The 19,911-nt window shown below is 40.3% G+C and overlaps 1 protein-coding gene across 10 annotated transcripts in view; it reads right to left on the bottom strand.

Annotated features, from left to right (window-relative positions):
- DYM (dymeclin) overlaps window positions 1-19,911 on the bottom strand; it is a 245,106-nt gene that overhangs the window by 95,370 nt on the left and 129,825 nt on the right. Inside the window, exon 15 of one of the 10 annotated variants that reach the window (XM_087927525.1) lies at window positions 5,529-5,696. The exons of the other annotated variants lie outside the window; for them this stretch is intronic. Coding sequence (XP_087783651.1) covers window positions 5,529-5,696 — 168 coding nt within the window. The remainder of the gene's footprint in view (window positions 1-5,528; window positions 5,697-19,911) is intronic. 10 annotated transcript variants of the gene reach the window in all.

Here is a 19,911-nt window from a genome sequence, read left to right as displayed (position 1 = left end):
AATTAAATCTTACCTACCAAAAAGCATTTTAATTACTGTCCTGGTCCATAGCAATAATTAAAATAGTCCTAAATTGGAATTGAATTAGGTCTGCTTTAAACTTGTCTAAATCTGGACCCAACGCACTGTAATAAATGTGGCATACAATGATGAGGGAGAAGCTCAAATTGATTTATGCTCAATTCATGTGCTTCTGTTTTAACTTGCGCATAACCCAGGGATGTTGAACCTTTAAGGCTTGGTGTGTTAAAAATTCGGAAAATGCCTGACTTGGCTTTCTTGGTGTGTCACCCCAAGAAAACAATTCTCCATCTCCTACCCCACTTCCTACCTAGGCCACGATGAACTGTGGCACTTGCCAGCAAAGCCAAGCCTAGGCCTGCTCCAAAGGTGAGCGGCGAACCGATTTAGTTAAGATTAGGTGCAGTTTGGTGAACCGGCAAATCATACCACTGGATGGCCCCGCCCCTGCCCATTTTTTGGCCTGTTTTGGGGGCCGTTTTCAGATCGCTTTTTGGGCAGTTTCTAGGCCCAAATCAGCCTGAAAAACTGCCTGAAAACGGACTCAAAACCAGGCCATTTGGGGACTGTTTTCAGGCTGTTGTTTGGGCTGTTTTCAGGCCATTTTTAGGGCGTTTTGCGGGCTGTTTTCAGGCCATTTCTGGACCAAAAAACAGCCCAGAAAATGGCCTGAAAAATGACCTGAAAAACGGACCCCAAACAGGCGGGGGTGGGACCAGCCAGTGGTGGGATTAGCCCCAAACCGGTTGAATCCTAATGTCAACTCATAAAATATTAGTGTGGTCTTTTTAGAGTTGCCAACAGAAAGGGGAGGGGGAGCAATGCAGCAGCTTGCATTCCATAAATGTTTTCAAAGATAGTAACTAGGTTATCAAAGTTTCTGCCATGCAAAATTCTAACTGGAGAGCATGATTGATGACTATGGGCTAAGGACATGTCCCACTGGAGAATATGAATTATGATACACTCAGGGGATGGGGGAAAACCAGGATGACAATGAATGATGTGTCTCAGAGTCGGCTACACCCAGGCAGTGCTGGCATGTTAACTCCCAATAAATCCTTTTTAAGTTTTGGAAATTTGGCTCGTGATTTAAATGGGGATAACTGCCAGAGCCCTGACACCTTCCTCTTCTTTTGAGGCGAGTGGTTGGGAGGCCGGGCTGAGTGTAATGAGTGACCTGACCACGCCTACCCAGCCAGAGAACCGGTTGTTAAAAAATTTGCAGCCCACAACTGTCCTGTCCTGTATTTGTGCAAATATTTGGAGGGTCTGCAAAAACTGCCCTGTCCTCTGGCGTGACATCTGGAGGCTAAACAACAGCATGGCTGCCCGGGGAATTCTGGGAATTGAAGTCCACACATCTTAAAATTGCCAAGGATGAAAAATGCTACTCTAGTGGCTCCACTAATGAAGCAGATAGCAAAGGGGAAATGATACTCTCAGGAAGAGCTGTGGGTTTTTTCACCTCTGCTGATAATGACTCAAAACCCTTTTTTAATAGCCCAAACAGCATGACTGATGGATGTGGAGGAAGTTACAGATTTCTCAGTTCTGTCCCCCGTTTGCCAAGAGGCTCCTTCCATTAGTGTTCTGTCACAGGAAATGTGGGTTTGGAAATACGAACTGCCAAAATACTTTTGTACTTCTACCCAGAGTTTTAATGTCTAAAATGGCAGTAATGCATACCGTTTTTATTATTTTGCTACCGATACACTCAGGTAATTGAAATGCAGGAGCTGACTTCTCATGCAATGTTTCCTATCTGTCCTGCTCTGTTTCCTTGATGTTACTAGAAACACAAATATTTTCAATTCTCCTGAAGGCTGTCTGGAGGATGAATCATTTTTTTTAGTTCAAAACGTTCGACATTTTGCAAGGCACTTTGGGGAGGAAACCCTCTGAGGTGGGTGGTGGTAGGAGTTGGTATATCCCAGGGGTCCCCAAACTTGGCAACTTTAAGACTTGCGGACTTCAATTCCCATAATTTTCCAGTCAGCTTTGCTTTGCTGGCTGGAGAATTCTGGGAGTTGAAGTTTTGAGAACCTCTGGGATATATATACCAACAACGCTCTGCTGAATTGCCTTGCTTTGACTGAGGAAGCTGCCTGGATGGGCAGCGAAATGTCTCTCAAACTAACAAAAATTAACCCGGTTGCCATGATTCAAACTTCAGACAACCTTCAGACAATTCTACCTGGATGGTTGAGAATCTTCATCGACATTTCTGATTCTTCCTCTTAGCAGCTAAAACAGACTAAAATCTCCCCCCCCCCCCCCCCCCCCAAATGGGCTTGATTCCTATTGACGGCGTGGATGTGTTCATCTAGTTTTCTTTGGCAAGAATGTAGAAGTGAGTTGCCATTGCTTATTTCCAAAATGCTATTTTGACTTCCTGTTCCAGTCCATCATCCTAATTCTTCAGCCTTTTGAGATCATCCAAGGTTGACCAAGTACAGCTTCACACATTAGCAGCAGGCTACTTTAACCAGATTCTCAAATCTGGTATTTCCATGGTCTCCTCCTTCCGTGCCAGCAGGGAATTCTGGGAGCCAAAATCCAACACATTTGGATTGTGCCAATTATAGTAACGGTGATATGGAGTTATGTTAGAAAATAATTTTCATTCCTGTTTCAGCAGGGTTTCCTGACTCACCCTGAATTTAGATTAAATTCAATCAAACATTTCATTCCTACAGACTTTTGTTGTTCCTGGTTTTAATCTGAACAGTTTGATAACCTCACTTACCATTACATAAAGACTTTTTTTTTTAAAAAAAAAATCTTTCTTTATAGACAACTATTGTTTGCTCTTGAGCAAAGGAAACTATTTTAAATTGCATGCCATGTTTTCTTTTTCTTCTTCCTTTGACAATCAAGCTGGTTTTATTTATGTTTACTGTGTGGTCTCTCTGCCTTACATGCTTGCATAGTCAAAATACTACTATTCCCATTATGGATGATCTCCATGTTCTGGTCAAATTTTGTCATGCGATTTTTTTTTTTTCCCTTGCTCTCCCAAATTTCTTGGCACCAATCATAAAACACTAAAGAATGTGCAAAGTGAGTGTAGCATGAATTTAAACACACTATTTTATTTGGAGAAACGGTACTGCGCTGTGTTCTTTGTGGGGGACTTTTAGCATGTATAACCTCAAGCTTTTCCACAAATTTGAAAAGTGACTTGATAATACTATTAATTTTTTTTTAAAAAAAAATATTTTCTTATCTTAATTTGGGGAAAGAATCAATTAAACATGTACAGTCTCTCCCATTTGCACCTATTTGGTACTCATTCAATTGTTTCTCAGCGTACCTTGCTAAAACATACTATTGGATATTGACCAAATCTGAACCACATCTTTGGATCTGACTAGTAGAACAATTCCATAAGAGAAAGACCAAAACCTCCCCCCCCGCCGTGAGATTTGTTTAATATGTTTTCATGTTCCTTTTTCACTTCATCTCTTGAAAGAAGAAACAAGGACTCTACAGATGCGGTCCCCAATCTTTTTGGCTCCAGGCACTAGTTTCGTGGAAGGGACAAAAATACAGTCAGGCCTCCTGTTTCGTTTCCCTACGCTAGTCTACTTTTGTTGTCATACACATGCAGGGCTCCTACTAACCCTATCTCAAGCTGAATTTTACTCTTTGCTTACTTGGCATTCTTATCACCAAAGTTTTTTTTTTTTTTTTAAATAGTTCAAACAAATCGGGGTTCTCTACAACGGCCTCCGTGTGGCTGGTGAAAGGAAGGGGGCCAACAGTGGAGGTTCTTCTCACACACATCTGTGTAGGGAAATGTTTAATCATAGCGAGCCGTGTAGAAATAGAAGGCGCTATATTGTGGGTTTCCTTTGCCCTGCAGGTGCCAATCGATAGGAGTGAAGAAACATATGACAAGGCTGCTTTGGGGAAGGAAAATGAAGAAAACTGTTATTATCAGCAGTGATGCTTTCTGAATAGATTGTAGGGTTGCAGTTCGGTCTAGTGTTTAAGGCACCAGGCTAGAAACTGGGAGATCGTGAGTTCTAACCCTGCCTTGCCTATAAAAGACAGCTGGGTGACCCTGGGCAAGTTCCTCTCATCCCAGTCATCTCACAGGGTTGTTGTGGTAAAAAAACAAAAACTGGAGGAGGGAGGAGAATTAGGTATGTTCACCACCCTGAGTTATTTATAAAAATGATAAAAGTGGGTATAAACAAAATAGAACATTTCTGGGCAATGAAAATACAGACTTCCCAAATAATAATTAGTCCTCCATCCCAAATTTGCCTTTTCAAGAGGCAACTGGACTTTTTCTTTGGTTTTTCTTTGAAGTCGTTTCATTTCTCATCCAAGAAGCATCTTCAGCTCTGACTGGATGGTGGGTGATGGAAGAGCTGAAGAAGCTTCTTGGATGAGAAGCGATACGTCTTCAAAGAAAAACCAATCAGTCCAGTTGCCTCTTGAAAAAGCACCTTTGGGAGAACCATGACCTGGATGACTGGGAATCTCCACAGACAACTTGTTTTCTACATGACTTGAAAATATAAAGTATTTGTAGACTGTGAAGCCTTTGTTCTCTGAGCTTGGTTGTTTTCTTGCAGACATTTCATTACCAAACCAGGTAACATCATCCATACACTAGTTTGGTAATGATATGTTTGCAAGAAAGCAGCCAAGCTCAGAGAGCAGCAAGGATCAGTCTTGAAAACATGTTGTACAATATAATATGAAAGGTTCAATTCTATTCCCACCTATATTAGCTAGACAATAACCAGTGTGGATATGAAAATGAAGCTCACCTGGGAAAGAAGCAATATTAAATACAGGTAGTCCTCAAGTTATGACCACAATGGAGCCCAACAATTTATGTTACTAAGTGAGAAATTTGTTAAGTGAGTTTTGCCCCATTTTACGACCTTTCTTGCCACAGTTGTTAAGTGAACCACTGCAGTTCTTAAATTAGTAACTTGGTTGTGAAGTGAATCTGGTTTCCCCAATGATGTTGCTCGTCAAAAGGTCGCAAAAGGGGATCACATGACCTCTGGACACTGAGACCCTCATAAATGTCGGTCAGTTGACAATCAACCAAATGTAAAATCACATGACCACGAAGAGGCTGCAACGGTCATAAGTGTGAAAAATGGCCGTAAGTCACCAGTTTCGGTGCCTTTGTAACTTCGAACCATCACTAAAATGAACGGTTGTAAGTCGAGGACTACCTGCAATTACAAAAGAAATCGACACTTCGTTTCTGGGAAGAAAGGAAACCCCTCCCAAGCTCTATTTTATTCAGTATGAAACCACAATTGGCTTGCTTTTTTTAATACTGTGCGTGCCTGTATGCTACATGACACAAACAGCTGGTTTGTTAGTAAAAAAGTTACTGGCAATCCGAAATCTGCCCATACTCTCTTCCCACCCACCCCTTCCCCGCCACCCCATATGTCCCCTTCGTTCATGCACAGGCTGGTCACACGTGGCATGCAACATGCAGTAAGTGGAGAGCAGAGGTTAATAACCTGGAAGCATAGGATCTGAGAATGTGAGAACAAGTTAAAGACAAGAGTTCCTCTCCATTGTCACTGAGGCTCGAGAAGCAATGCTCCAGCGTAGAGCAGTGGGATTGGCGGGGGAAATACAATTTGTCCAAGACATAGACATATCTCCGCAAGTGGCGGCAGGTGTAACTGCAAGACAAGGGTAGAGGGAGGAAAAGAAAGAAAACAAGAAAAGAAACAAAGAAAGAGGATTTTTCCTTTAAGAAAGCTGCACCCAAACACGATTGAAATAAAGTTCAGCGGCAGATGTCAAAGAGCAAAGCAATACTTTAAAAATCAAATCAAATCAAAAAAGTGGTACAGGCAGAAAGTCTGGATTAATCATTGTCTGAAATGGTACCGGGTTTCCCGCCCGAACAAGGGGTTGGAATAGAAGACCTCCAAGGTCCCTTCCAACTCTGTTATTCTGTTGTTATTTTATTTTTTTAATAATCTATGCAAGAATCCAGGATGATTTCATTAGCGGTGCAAAGGAGGCGGCTGGTTTTGGCAGGATGTGTAAACACACCAGGGTTTGTAGATTTTTACTTTTTTTGATGTAAAAAAATTAAAAATCCAAAACATCTTTTTGTGCAACTTGAAGAGCAAGGCACTTGTGCCAAGATATAATATAAAATGTTATGGGAACAGTCGCACCGTTTGTGTAGTTTTCTGCAAGCTGCCATCTACAGTTACAGAAATGCAAAAGCCAAATTCAGTCGTCCATTACTGCTTTCCCACCAGCTGAGAATCTTAGCAGTTAACCATAAGTCAGTTTGCCACAGTGGTTAGGGAATTATGGGCTGCTGAATCTCTGCAGCCCATGGATCATAGTCGGTGTGGCTTCTGAATTCTGGAGGGTTTGTCTTGTTTTATAGCAAATTCCAACTAACTTTATATCTCGTAAAGAGAAGCTTAGCAATAAATGCTTTTCAGACACACGCTTTCACTTCATCTGACTTTGTGCTTCGCTCCTATTGTGCCGGATCTCTCCTTCATACTCCGGAGCCAAGGCGGATAGCATCAAGTTGAAAATGTATTAATTTATCTTTCACATTTCTTCACTGCCCATCTCTGTCTTAGAGTATTTGATTCCCCTCAACAAAAATATCAGGGTCAAAGCACACAACTGAATTTAGAGCAAGGTTATTTGGACACGGAGGTCTCCCATTAAGTTCAACGGGGACACATTTCAAGCTCAAGTGGAGGCGTGCCCTCATCCCAAGTTCTGCAAATATTAGGGACAACTTCAGTTCCAAGTATATAATTTCCTCTAGCTCAGCTTTTCGGTTTCAGCAAAAATGGAAGAGAGTTGCCTTTTATTTCTAGTAACAAAAAACGTTGCACAGAGGGGAAACACTTCGGTGGAAAACACAACGATGGGCAATAGGGTCAGAGACATGACAAGAATGTCGTGTTCCTTTCCTGATAGGAATAAAATCCCCAGAGACTTTGCCCCTCCTGACACCTGATTTTTTTGTAAATATATTAAAATGACCTTAAGTCAAAAGGATGATTATAAATTAAGATTGTATTTGGAAATGTTCTTCTCCTTCTTCCTTGCCCAAAACTGTTGGTAATATGGCACCCTCAGCTGCCAAATCATTTAGATGGTCCCTCACAGAAAATAACCACAAGATTAATATGAACCCTTATGGCTGTATTTCCCAACCTGTGCAAATTGAAGGTGAGTGGACTTCAAGTCCCAGAATTCTCAGCAATGACTGTGGAATGGCTGTGGAATTCTGGGATTTGAAGTCCATATACAGGTAGTCCTCGACTTACAACAGTTCATTTAGGGACTGTTCAAAGTTGCAACGGCCCTGAAAAAAGTGACTTAGGGCTGTTTTTCAGGCTTAAAAGCATTGCATCATCCCCATGATAATAATTTGGGCACTTGGTAACTTCTCCAAAGAATAGAATAGAATAACAGAGTTGGAAGGGACCTTGGAGGTCTTCTAGTCCAACCCCTTGCTTAAGAAGGAAACCCTACACCATTTCAGACAAATGGTTATCCAACATCTTTTTAAAAACTTCCAGTGTTGGAGAACTCAAACTTCCGCAGGCAAGTTGTTCCACTGATTAATTATTTTCACTGTCAGGAAATTTCTCCTTTAGTTCTAAATTGCTTCTCTCCTTGGTTAGTTTCCACTCATCGCTTCTGGTCCTGCCCTCAGGTGCTTTGGAGAATAGCTTGACTCCCTCTTCTTTGTGGAAGCCCCTGAGATATTGGCACATATCTGACTCACATTTATGACGGTTGCAGTGTCCTGGGGGGTCATGTGATCACCCTTTGGGACCTTCTGACAAGCAAAGTCAATGGGGAAGCCAGATTCACTTAACAACCATGTTACTAATTTCACAACTGCAGTGATTCACTTAACAACTGAGGCAAGAAAGGTCATAAAATAGAGCAAAACTCACTTAACAAATGTCTCACTTAGCAACGGAAATTTTGGGCTCATTTGCAGTCACAAGTCATGGACTTACCTGTACTCTTATGGTTGTGTTTCCCAACTTTGGCAAATTGAAGGTGAGTGGACTTCAACTCCCAGAATTTTCAGCAGTGGCTATGCTGGCTCTGGAATTCTGGGACTTGAAGTCCACATATATCTGGGAATTGCCAAGGTTGGAAAACCCTGGGGAATGAATTCACTAAAGACTAGCAGTAGTTTTTCCTGTGTTGATGTGTGATTTACCTATGAAAATACACACTGGATCCAAAGCCCAAAAATATTATGGCATATTCTGTGAAGGCATCAGCCTGAGCAATTGATCTTGTCATTTTCTGTTTTGGCTGCTCACAACAAATGCAGAGCCCACAGCCAATTTCCAAAGATGTCATGTTTATTTTAATGCAAGATTGATTTGGCTTTGGTTTTATCACGCTGTCCTGATCTCTCCCACAGGAGGGGAAAAAAAGAAAGAACAGAACAGAACTGAACTCCACATTTGGTAAATGCTATATACAACGATCCCCTTTTTTCTGCAGCTCTTCAAAACAGCGAATTACTTTGGTTTTTCGAGATACAAAAATATGTATTTAAAATCTGCATTTTATTACCAAATCAATGAAAAGGAAGTTATTAAGACAAAAATAATAACATTCTCTACAACTCAACTGCCAAAAGCAACCAGCATTCCTCTTTTCACATAACTGAGTGAGGCAAAGCAACATGTGCTACCCACAGCACATTATGATCTGCACATTTTCCTCCTACAAACCGTCAGCTTAATTTCTAGCGATGTGGCAGTAATGCACTAAAATGTTTAATATCACCATCTAAAAAGTCAGTATTTGGAATGTCTGGTTAACTGGAGCCTGGGAAATCAATACGCATGGTTTGGAGTTTTCCTATTGAAAACAGTTGTTCTTATTTAAGGATAAAACTCTGCCATTTGGGGAGATAATGAAACTAATAAAATATTGCTAATGCCTTCTCACTGTATAATTTTTTTTCCAAGGTTATGTGCGGCATAAATCTGAAGAGTTATTAAAAAATAAAATATTTCAAACTGTTTCATTAAAATAAATATTAAAAAAATCTTTATGTTCTTGAACTACTGCTCTGTAGGATTCAGAGTCAGCCAAGCCTAACTAATATGAAAATAATTTCTCTGGAGAATAAGGGAAAAATTTCAGAACAATCTGAAGATTCCACTTTCAAAAGACTGAATAAATGTGAAAAGCTATTTCTGAAAGGGGGTGCATCAGTTTCCAGGGACCAGCTCTGGTCATTAAGTTGTGCCTGACTCTTCGCAACCTCATGGACCAAGGATCTCCAACTTTGTGAACTTTAAGACTTGTGCATTTCAACTCCCAGAGATCTGAAGCTGGCTGAGGAATTCTGGGAGTTGAAGTCCACAAGTCTCAAAGTTGCCAAGGTTGGAGAGCCCAGCCATGGACGACAGCATGACAGGTTCCCATCCTCCTGCCATTTGGCTGGATTCATATTCATTGCGCCGATGACCCTATCTAACCATCTAATGCCACTCTATAAAGCCTTAGTAAGACTACACCTAGAGTACTGCATCCAGTTTTGATCACCACATTATAAAAAAGAGGTTGAGACTCTAGAAAAAGTACAGAGAAGAGCAACCAGGATGATTAGGGACTGGAGACTAAGGCATATGAAGAACTGTTACAGGAACTGGGCACGGCTAATCTATTGAAGAGAAGGACCAGGGGAGACATGATAGCAGTCTTCCAATATTTGAGGGCTGCCACAGAGAGGAGAGGATTAACCAGAGGTGGTATTCAGCAGGTTCTGACCAGTTCTGGAGAACGGGTAGCAGAAATTTTGAGTAGTTTGAAGAACCGGAAAATACCACCTCTGACTGGAGATTTCACAGTATTCTTTCTCTGCCATGCCCACCAAACCATGGCTACAGAACCGGTAGTAAAAAAAATTGAATCCCACCACTGGGATCAACCTATTTTCCAAGGCACCCGAAGGCCAGGCAAGGAATAATGGATGGAAACTGAACAAAGAGATTTAACCTGGAAATAAGGAGAAACTTTCTGACAGTGAGAACAATCAACCCATGGAACAGAAGTTACCCTCGGAAGTTGTGGGAGCGTTCTCACTTGACACCTTCAAGAAGAGATTGGACTGCCATTTGTCAGAAATAGTGTTGGGTCTCCTGCTTGGGTGGGGGGTTGGACTAGATGACCTATAAGGTCCCTTACAACTCTGATTATCTGTTATCTGTTATCTCCTCCTCTTGTCGTTGCCTTCTCTTTTTCCCTTCCATCTTTCCCAACATCAGTGTCTTTTCCAATGAGTCCTCTCTCTTCTCATTGGGTGGCCAAAGTATTTCATATTTTTTTCTTTGTTTCCACTTAGCCAAAGTTTACCTATAAAATTTTATTAAATTTTCATTCCCCTCCTTTTTAATCATAGTATAATACTCTCATTACAAATACTTTACATTCCAATATAATCCTTTCTGGTTTATCATATTCTCTATTCTCTCATATCCTTTATATAATCAATTACCTTTTCTATTTCCTGTCTAATATAATATGTGTACACTAAAAAGAAAGAAAAAAATGAGAAAATTAAGTTTTCTTTTTGTTTCCATTTAACCAACTTTAACCTATAAAGTACGGACTTTTATCGACAAGGTGATGTCTCTGCTCTTTAATATGCTGTCTCCTCCTAAACGTAAATGAACACAAACCTAAGAAAGGATTTCTCAAAATTCTCTGTAGCACCCAGTCTAACTCTAAAAGCCTCCTTTATCTCTGAGTGAGTTCGGAAATCCTTTACCATTCTAATTATCATGGCTTGCAGCTCCTAATCCAGGGGTCGGCAACCTGCGGCTCTGTAGCCACATGTGGCTCTTTCATCCCACTGCTGTGGCTCCCTGTCGCCAGTCAGCTCCACAATTGATAGGGCTTTCCGTCAGGACGGGTAGAGGAAAAAGGATGCCATGCTAGGAGGAGACTCTATGGTGGGGGAAACTGGACTTCTGGCTCCAAACGGGGGGCATCCAGTTAGGACCTTTGTGGCTGTTTGAGTGTTTAAGGTTGCCGACCCCTGGCCAAACCAGAATGAATGGTCCAAACCTGGAATGGATGCCATTTCCGGTTAGCAATCCATCATGTCATTTGAAAATGGCCAATACAATGTCCTGTATGTTCATATACTGTAGGTAGTCCTCAACTTACGAACACAATGGACCCCAAGATTTCTATTGCTGAGTAAGTCATTTGTAAAGTGAGTTTTGCCTTAGTTTATAACCTTTCTTTCCCATGGTTGTTAAGTGAACCTGGCTTCCCCATTGTCTTTATTTGTCAGAAGGTCCCAAAAGGTGATTGCATGACTCTGGGACACTGCAACCGTCATAAATGTGAGTCAGTTGTCAAGGATTTGAATTTGAATCACGTGACCATGGGGATGATGCAACAGTTGTGAAAAACGGTCCTATGTCCCTTTTTTCAGTGCCGTTGGGACTGAAGGGTCACTAAACTACTGTTGTTAAGTCGAGGACTACCTGTATTAAGTGGCTCCCGTGGCTTTATATATACCAACACGCTCTCAATATGGGAAATTTATTTGTTCCGTTTGCCAATCCTTTATCTCAGTGTATATATTGTGTGTCTTCAGTTATTAAAATCTCAGAGTGAGAAAATACCAAAGTAATTGCAGTAACTCTTTTATTTTACAGCTTTACTCTTGATCCAACTAAACTGAATAATTACTATCCTCAATAGAACATCTTACTTGACTCCAGTGTTGGCATATGTGCTGGTATCACTGCTCTTGGTATTCCTGGATGAAACTGTTTTAATCCTAGTGTCATCTAAGTTATCTCTGAGATCAAAACTTCCTTTATGAATGACATATTTCAGAGGGTAGACTGGCAGTTGGAGACAATTCCATTGTTCTTTCGAGATGATTTTATTTAGTACAGTCATTCAGCATATTTAAAGATGCCTTAAAGTTATCAAATGGGAGGCATTTTTATGTTATTACAGTACTAATAACTAGTTAATGCTAGTTATTACTTTAGGATTAATCTCAAAAGATGGAGAGATTTTTTTTAACCACATGGTTGGTAGAATATGGCAGAGTTGGGAAATTCCCAGGCAGCTGAGATCCACCTGAAACTGTCAAGACACCACCATCAAAATACACTAAAATAATAGGACGTCTGTGTTTGTGTGGAACATTTGGACCTAATTGCCATCACTCACGATCTAATAACATTTAACCTGGATTGTTGCAGATATTTCTACATCACTGCTTTTAAAACCAAAAATTGTGATTGGTTTAATATGATACCATCAAAATATTGTTTTGGATTTAGACAGTATAATTTATTTCTTGCAAAATAATTTAAAAAAATGTACCAGGGTGTATTTAACGATACAGGTAGTCCTTGACATACAACCATTTATTTAGTGACTGTTTAAAGTTACAGTGGCACTGAAAAAAGTGAGTTGTGACTGTTTTTCACACTTACAACCGTTGCAGCATCCCAATGGTCATGTGATCAAAATTGTGTCCTTGTGGTCATGTGATCCCCTTTTGTGACCTTTTGACAAGCAAAGTCAATGGGGACGCCAGATTCACTTAACAACCGTGTTACTAACTTAACACCTGCAGTGATTCACTTAACTAGAAAAGTCATAAAATGAGGCAAAACGCACTTAACGTGTCTTGCTTAACAAAGGAAAATTTGGGCTCAATTGTAGTTGTACATCGAAGGCTACCTGTACTAAAATTTATATTGTTTTATGTCTGGGGTCTCCAGCTCCAGGGCTGTGGCCTGTTGGGAACCGGACTACGCAAGAGGCAGGGGAGCGGGAGAGCGCATGTGAAACTCCGTTTGCGCAAACGGAGCTTCACAAGCGACTGTGCTCATCAGCTACAAGTAATCCTCAACTTACAACCACAATTGAGCCCAAAATGTATGTTAAGTGAGAAATTTGTTAAATGAGTTTTGCCTCATTTTACGACTTTTCTTGCCGTGTTTGTTAAGTAAATCACTGCAGCTGTTAAATTAGTAACACGGTTGTTAAGTGAATCTGATTTCTTCATTGACTGTGCTTCCCAGAAGGTCACAAAATGTGATGACTTGACTCCGGGAAACTGCAACCATCATAAATGTGAGTCAGTTGTCAAGCATCTGAATGTAAATTATATGCTGCCATGGTCATAAGTGTGAAAAACGGTGATAAGTCACCTTTTTTTTAGGGATGTTGTAACTTCAAATGGTCACTAAATGAACTGTTGTAAGTTGAGGACTACCTGTACTTGCATAGAACCATTCTCCCCCCACCCCACCCCGGCTGCTGTGAGTCCTCAGAGCTGGAAAAATTTGCGATTATCATTAATTTTGCACACCCAAGCTGGGTTTCTTCCAGAGGTATGGACTTCAACTCCCAGGATTCTCAGCAATGGCTATCCTGGCTGGAGAATGTTGGGTGTTGAAGTCCACATATCTTGAGGACACCAAGGTTAAGGAAAGCTGGCCAAACAAATCATATCTATAAAATACAACGTATTTGAACACTAAAGAAATATTGAAAGTTTCTTTTCTCTGTCAAGCAACTGAAAAAACTAGTAGTATTTCCATGCATGTTAGGCATTACCACATTTCAGATAACATACGTAAGGTCTGGCAACAGTTCTGGACCAAATTCATAGTGGTTGACATATTTAAAAAATAAAAGAGAAATTCAAGATCTTTATGTTTGGCAGGATATTGTATACAGCTTCACACATGCTGGAACCCAATGTTGAGAGGCCACCCATCTGAGCTATTGCTCTAACCTTTAACCTTCTAAACTCCTGAGTCCAACGCCCTTCTAATGGAGTGCAATATGTCTAGTTAATGGATATATTAATATCCTACCAATGCCAATTTCTGAATCCAGACCAGATCTAACAAGGCTCAAACAATATTTAACTGTAGCCTAAAACATCAACTACATATGTTCCACACACAAACCAACTGTGATGACCCGGGGCATGGCACAAAGGCAACACAGTCAGATAATCAGTAGGACTCCCTTTATTAGCTCCAACTTTCTCCCCAGTGTCCTGGTTACCTTCTGGCTGGAGAAAAACTCTCCCAGGAACAGCCTTTGGCTGCAGAGAATCAAGTCCAAAACGTGGTCAACAAAAACTGTAACTATAAGTCCAATCAAGGCAAAATGAGGTAATTAGTTTGGCAGGGCAGGAGCAATAATTCCAGATGTGAAAGTACAGTTGGGAAGATGCCAGGAACGCAGATAAGCAAAGTCAACACAAGATAAACTCATGTTTGCTCCCAGCAGCTGCCACACTCAGCATGCATCTCTTTTAAACTCTCTTCCCAGCTGTGGCTAATGAAGGGAATCAGGGCCCTTTCCTCCCCCGTAAGCCAAGCAACCCAAGTTGCTCTCTTCTACGTTCCTCCCTGTGTGGCCCTAGGATGAAGAGGGGGTGGGCCTGGGTCTTCCTCTGAACTCTCTCTTTGTTCTACCTCTTTCCTGCTCTGCCCAGCCAGACTTTGCCATTCCCCAGTTTCCTCCACAGCCAACTGAGCCACACTCCACAGGGGCATGACATTAACTCTCATTCTAATGTTGAACAGTCGGACTTAATATAGGTAGTCCTCAAGTAATGACCACAATTAAGCCCTAAATTTTTGTTGCTTAGTGAGACACTGGTTGAGTTTTACTTCATTTTAGGATCACATGACCCTGGGACATTGCAACCATCATAAATATGCATCAGCTACCAAGTGTCTGAATTTTGATCACATGACTATGGGGATGCTGCAACAGTCATAAGGGTGAATAATGGTCATAAGTCACTTTTTTCTGTAACACTGTAAGTTCGAACGGTCATGAAATGAACTGCTTTAAGTCGAGGACTATCTGTCCAGAGGGGAAACATATTATTGCTATAACACGCATAAAAGCAGAATGAACTTTTTGTGATATATAAATGAAGAGTCCATGCAGAATACTTTTAATTTAGATTTGGATTTCTTGGGAGGTTTTTCTTTCTGTTATGATAATTAATCAATACTAGCTTCAGCCCTTATTTTAATAGGCATCTCTCCCTGTTAGAATACTTTCTACTTTGTGCAATTATGCTACCCAGAACAGAAGCAGCTGATTGGCTTATAAGACAGCTCAACTAGCAGTAAGGTAAGTTTTGAAGCACTTGCTAATGCTGATGACAAATATTAGGCTAAAAGATTTTGAACACTAATTTGTATCGGGATGGAATTGGATAATTTACCTCTGTGAAATAATCTGATGTTTTGTTTTGTTTTTTTACAGATAAACAGCTGTATTTCCAACCTCTATTTCTTCAACTTGAAAAAAGACTGACATGAATATGGGTGCATGTTTTAAACAGCAGTTTGAAAGACCTTGAAAGCAGCTCTGAAAATCATTGTTTGGAAGGTTGGGATTATAGAGTGCTTTTAAAAGTTCAAAGGGTTTGACTGGAAGAGGCAGTGCCACGTAATATTTCTATTTTCCTTCTTATTTAAACAAAAAACTATGAAAAAGCAGTTTCGGTTCTAGCTTCATGATTGTTTTTGGAGATAGTTTAGACAGCAGCTATTTAGATTAAGCATTTCCTCCCATACTCTAACTTTCAGTTTTCGTCCCTCTAACTCCGGGTCTTCAAACTTGACAGCTTTAAGACTTCTGGACTTCAACTCCCAAAATTTCTCCTCCAGTCATGTTAGCTCAGGAATACTGAGAGTTTAAGTCCACAAGTCTTAAACTTGCCAAGTTTGAAGCCCCTTGCTCAGTCTAACTTGTTTTTCTTAGTACATTATGACATGAGATTGTTGTACATCTGTACCTAACATGTATGTTAAAATGCTATTTTTTCACCTGCAGCTGCCTTGACGATTAGGAAAGGTGATACATTGATTTAATAAACATGAGCAAGGAATATGACTCCTGTCAAGAATCATCAAAAGAGCTTGGCCAAATTTTCTGACACTTTTTCATTTCTCTCAGTGACATGAATTGGCAGCTATTTGTTTATTTATTCATTTAATTTCCATAGCAGCTCAAGTCAACCAAGTGACTCTGGGTGGCTTACAATTCTAAAATTACAGAACAATTTAAACAATAAAATGGTAAAAACATCCAGAAAATAAATACAAACAGCAGCCGAGATCATTAATCAACTAACAGTAGAGCCAAGGAAATGGGCCCTTAACACATTCCGAGTCTCAGGCCCAGGTACCATCGCCAAGTTTTTAATGCCTTTATAAAGGATAACAGGATTGGGGCAGTTCTGATCTTTGAGGGGAGAATATTCCACAGAGTAGGGGCTACTGTAGAAAAAGCCCATCTTCTAGGCCAGGGGTATCAAACTCAAGGCCTGTGGGCCGGATCAGTTTTTGCTGGCAGATCTGGCTCGCGGGGCCGCCCTGGAAACAGTGAAGGACCGGCCCAGGGTGCCTCTGCCAGGGAAAATGGAGCTCAGGAGGGCCGTGCGTGGCCCACCCGAGCTCCGTTTTCAGCTGCAACAGCCTCCTGCAGGTCTCCCCTGCTCCGTTTTCCATGGCAGAGCTCTTGGGCCATCACAGGCACCCCCAACACAAGTGATGTCGAGCTGATCATGAGCCCCCTCCCCCAGGTCAAATACAACCCTGATGCGGCCCTCAATGAAATCGAGTTTGACACCCCTGTTCTACTCCAATCAAAACTCTTTGGCTCAGGGGGTCTGCAAAATGCCTAATCTGCTCGATCAAATTGGATAAGTAAATCTTGGAAAAGGACAGTCGCTTGGGTGGGAATGGGACAACTTGTCACAGCCAACTTGCCACGATCAACTCACCACAGCCAACTCGTCGCAGGACAACTCGCTGTGGGGCAATTTAACAATTCTATTTAATTATTTAAAATGAATAGAAATTATTTTAATTTTTCCCATTCACATTTCACTCTGTTCCTCCTTTTTTTAATGATTCTAGTCCATCATTTCTTTCGTATTAGTGTAACTCTTGTTCCGGAGTGAGTTGTCCTGTGGTAAGATGGCTGTGGTGAGTTGCCCTTCAGTCAGTTGGCTATGGCGAGTTGGCTATGGCGAATTGTCATAGACCTGCCTCAGGTACCCCAGTCCCAAGTAGCATCCCTATGATTGAGTGATCAAAATTCAGGTGCTGGGCAACTGGTTCATACTTTTGACGGGTTGCAGTGTCCCAGGGTCCTGAGATCACCTTTTGTGACATTCTGATAAGCAAAGTCCATGGGGGAAGCCACATTCACTTAACAACCAGGTTACTAACTTATCAACTGCAGTGATTCACTTAAGAACTGCGGTAAGAACGGTTGTAAAATGCAGCAAAGCTCACTTAACAAATGTATCATTTAATGACAGAAATTTTGGGCTCAATTGTGGTAGAAAGTTCGAGGACTATCCGTAGTAGCATTATGATGTCTCTCTGCAGTTTGACCTGTTTGCCTTCAAACACACGGACATAAGTAGGTACCTGGTCATTATTCTCAATTACACTATCAATCCTATTTTACTTTTTGATACCATAAGGGGAAAAAAGCATATTTTCATCTATTCGTTTCAGTTTAGCTGTTAACAGCTCATATCAGAATTCATATTTCATTCTCTTAGACATGTAAGCTGGTAGAAACTCAAGGTCACAACAATCTGAAATGAAATTCTTTCTGAAGGAGAAAATTAACTGCAGCCCTCATTAGGCAGCTCAACTACAGAAGGTTTCATTCTCAAGTTGTATGTTATAGCTCTTCCTGTTCACACATTTTCTTCCAAATAAGCAACAGATGTGATTTTTTTTTCCTAGTGAGATCAGCTGCTTTGCATAAGGTATGAAAAGGAAGGTCCCTAACCTGCCATAGGAAATGAAATACCTTTTAAATATTGTTCTGCTTGGCCAAAATCTTGAAACCATCTTGAAAGGTTATTATCAGATCTTCCAAAATGTTCACTTCAAAGACAAATAATAAATAATAGTTTGTAGTAACTATATCAAGCTGTCCGTTTGCCTACATTATCTTTCACTTAAAACGCTCTCCAGGAGTGTTAGCCGCAACTGTAATTTTTTTTTTATCCGGTTTATGAATTTTGATGTAAACAGAAATTGGGTTTGTGGTTGATGAAGCAGCTTCACATTTCATAGTTTGATATTCTGAATTGGCAGCCTCATATACTTGTGAGTGGGTTAATCTAAATAAAACTAAAATCAAAATCATGATAACAGGCATTTAAAAATTAATTCACCTTTCTGTCATCAGGCTAAGAAAAGAGCAAAGATTGGTGTTCTGGTGAGATGAATTCCACCAATCCTGCAGAAAGAGAAAAATCCTTCTATATGTATGAGTAGATTTCGTTTCTGGCATCAAAGCCAAAATAATCTCCCTTTTTCTCCTGTATTTGTATGCATCTTTGTGGGAAGAAAAGATGTATGCCCTGCATGGGGGCGTAATGAGTTTTTATCTCTGTCTAGGGTGACTCAGAATTAAAAAAGGGAGTCTGATAAGATGCATATTACCCTCTTATCTGTTTAATTTATACAGTTATGATGGCAGGCAAGTGCTAAGCTTAGCTGGTAAGGCTAAAAGTTAGGTATCCAGGCAATAATTCTGAAGTAAGCATGACAAAGAATATAAAAAATTATTTTTTCAAAACCTATTATTTTAAGCATATTGGTTTTCAATATTTTCTGGCAGTGGCTAGTGGGTTTAATTCTTTAACTTCTGTCTTAAATAACTGCTATTTTATGAGCACCTTCATCTACACCACATCATTTGCAAAGTAAGAGATAACTTGGTATATAAAAAGACATTAGCATAGTCTTAAATTCTGAAAACATAGAGCTGCATATAGTAAGAAGCATTATAGATTGAGATTGCAGAGTTATCCACTCTTATGTAAGGATAATTTAATAATTATTGTAAAGATGTCTAAGTTTGAAGACATAGCCATACAAGTCCCAGGGTCCTTGTTTATAGTTCATAGCCAGGAAATGAACAAAAAGAAATACATTTATGCAACTCCATTAACAAAGTTAACGGTGAAATCAGAGGAAGATTTTCAAATTTACACTGCATCGCTTCAAGCATTTAGGCAGGAGTTATACCAGGTACTAAAATATCTGGTAAATGTTGACTTATGCTCCCGCGCTCTCTTGTTACTCCATGGCTAAGTAGATTTGGTATGGAAAGTTCCATAGTTATTGTAGTTAAAAACAAAACAAAGCACCGGATTAAAATTGAGCTGAATGGAATTTCCTTCACCTAAATCCCAACAAATTTGCAGTCTCGTATAGTCTAAAATTATCCTCGCTTTTCATCTTTGTCCAGAGTCTACTGACATGCTATGAATCAGAATAAAGTAACAGTATCAGAGTAACAGAATTGGAAGAGATTTTGGAGATCTTCTCATTCAACCCACTGTTTGAGAAGGAGATCATACATCATTCCAGACAAGGGGCTGTCCAGTTACTTCTTAAAAAACCTCCAGTGATGGAGCACCCACAACTTCTGGAGTTAAGCCATTGCACTGGTTAATTTTTCTCATTGTTAGGGAATTTCTCCTTAGTTCTAGCTTCTCTCCTTGATCAGTTTCTATCCACTGCTTCTTGTCTTGCCTGCTGGTGCTTTGGTCAATTGGTGACTTCCTCTTCTTCTTTGTGGCAACCCCTCAAATATTGGAAGACTCTGGGCCACCTTGATAACATTATGGGCCCCTGGCAAAGCAGTGTCCTGGGGTCCCTATGACAACTACTCACAGGAATAAAAATGTAAATGGTGGATAAAATTAAACATATATTTGCATGTTAGTATTAATTTAAAAATGCAGTAAAATGTAATAAACATGTTGCTGTATTTATACCGTGTTTCTCATATAATAAG

Source organism: Pseudonaja textilis, chromosome 2 (genome assembly GCF_049901715.1).
Source record: "Pseudonaja textilis isolate UNSWEBS1 chromosome 2, rPseTex1.2, whole genome shotgun sequence".
Classification (NCBI taxonomy): domain Eukaryota; kingdom Metazoa; phylum Chordata; class Lepidosauria; order Squamata; family Elapidae; genus Pseudonaja; species Pseudonaja textilis.
This window is presented reverse-complemented; position numbering and strand designations above follow the sequence as displayed.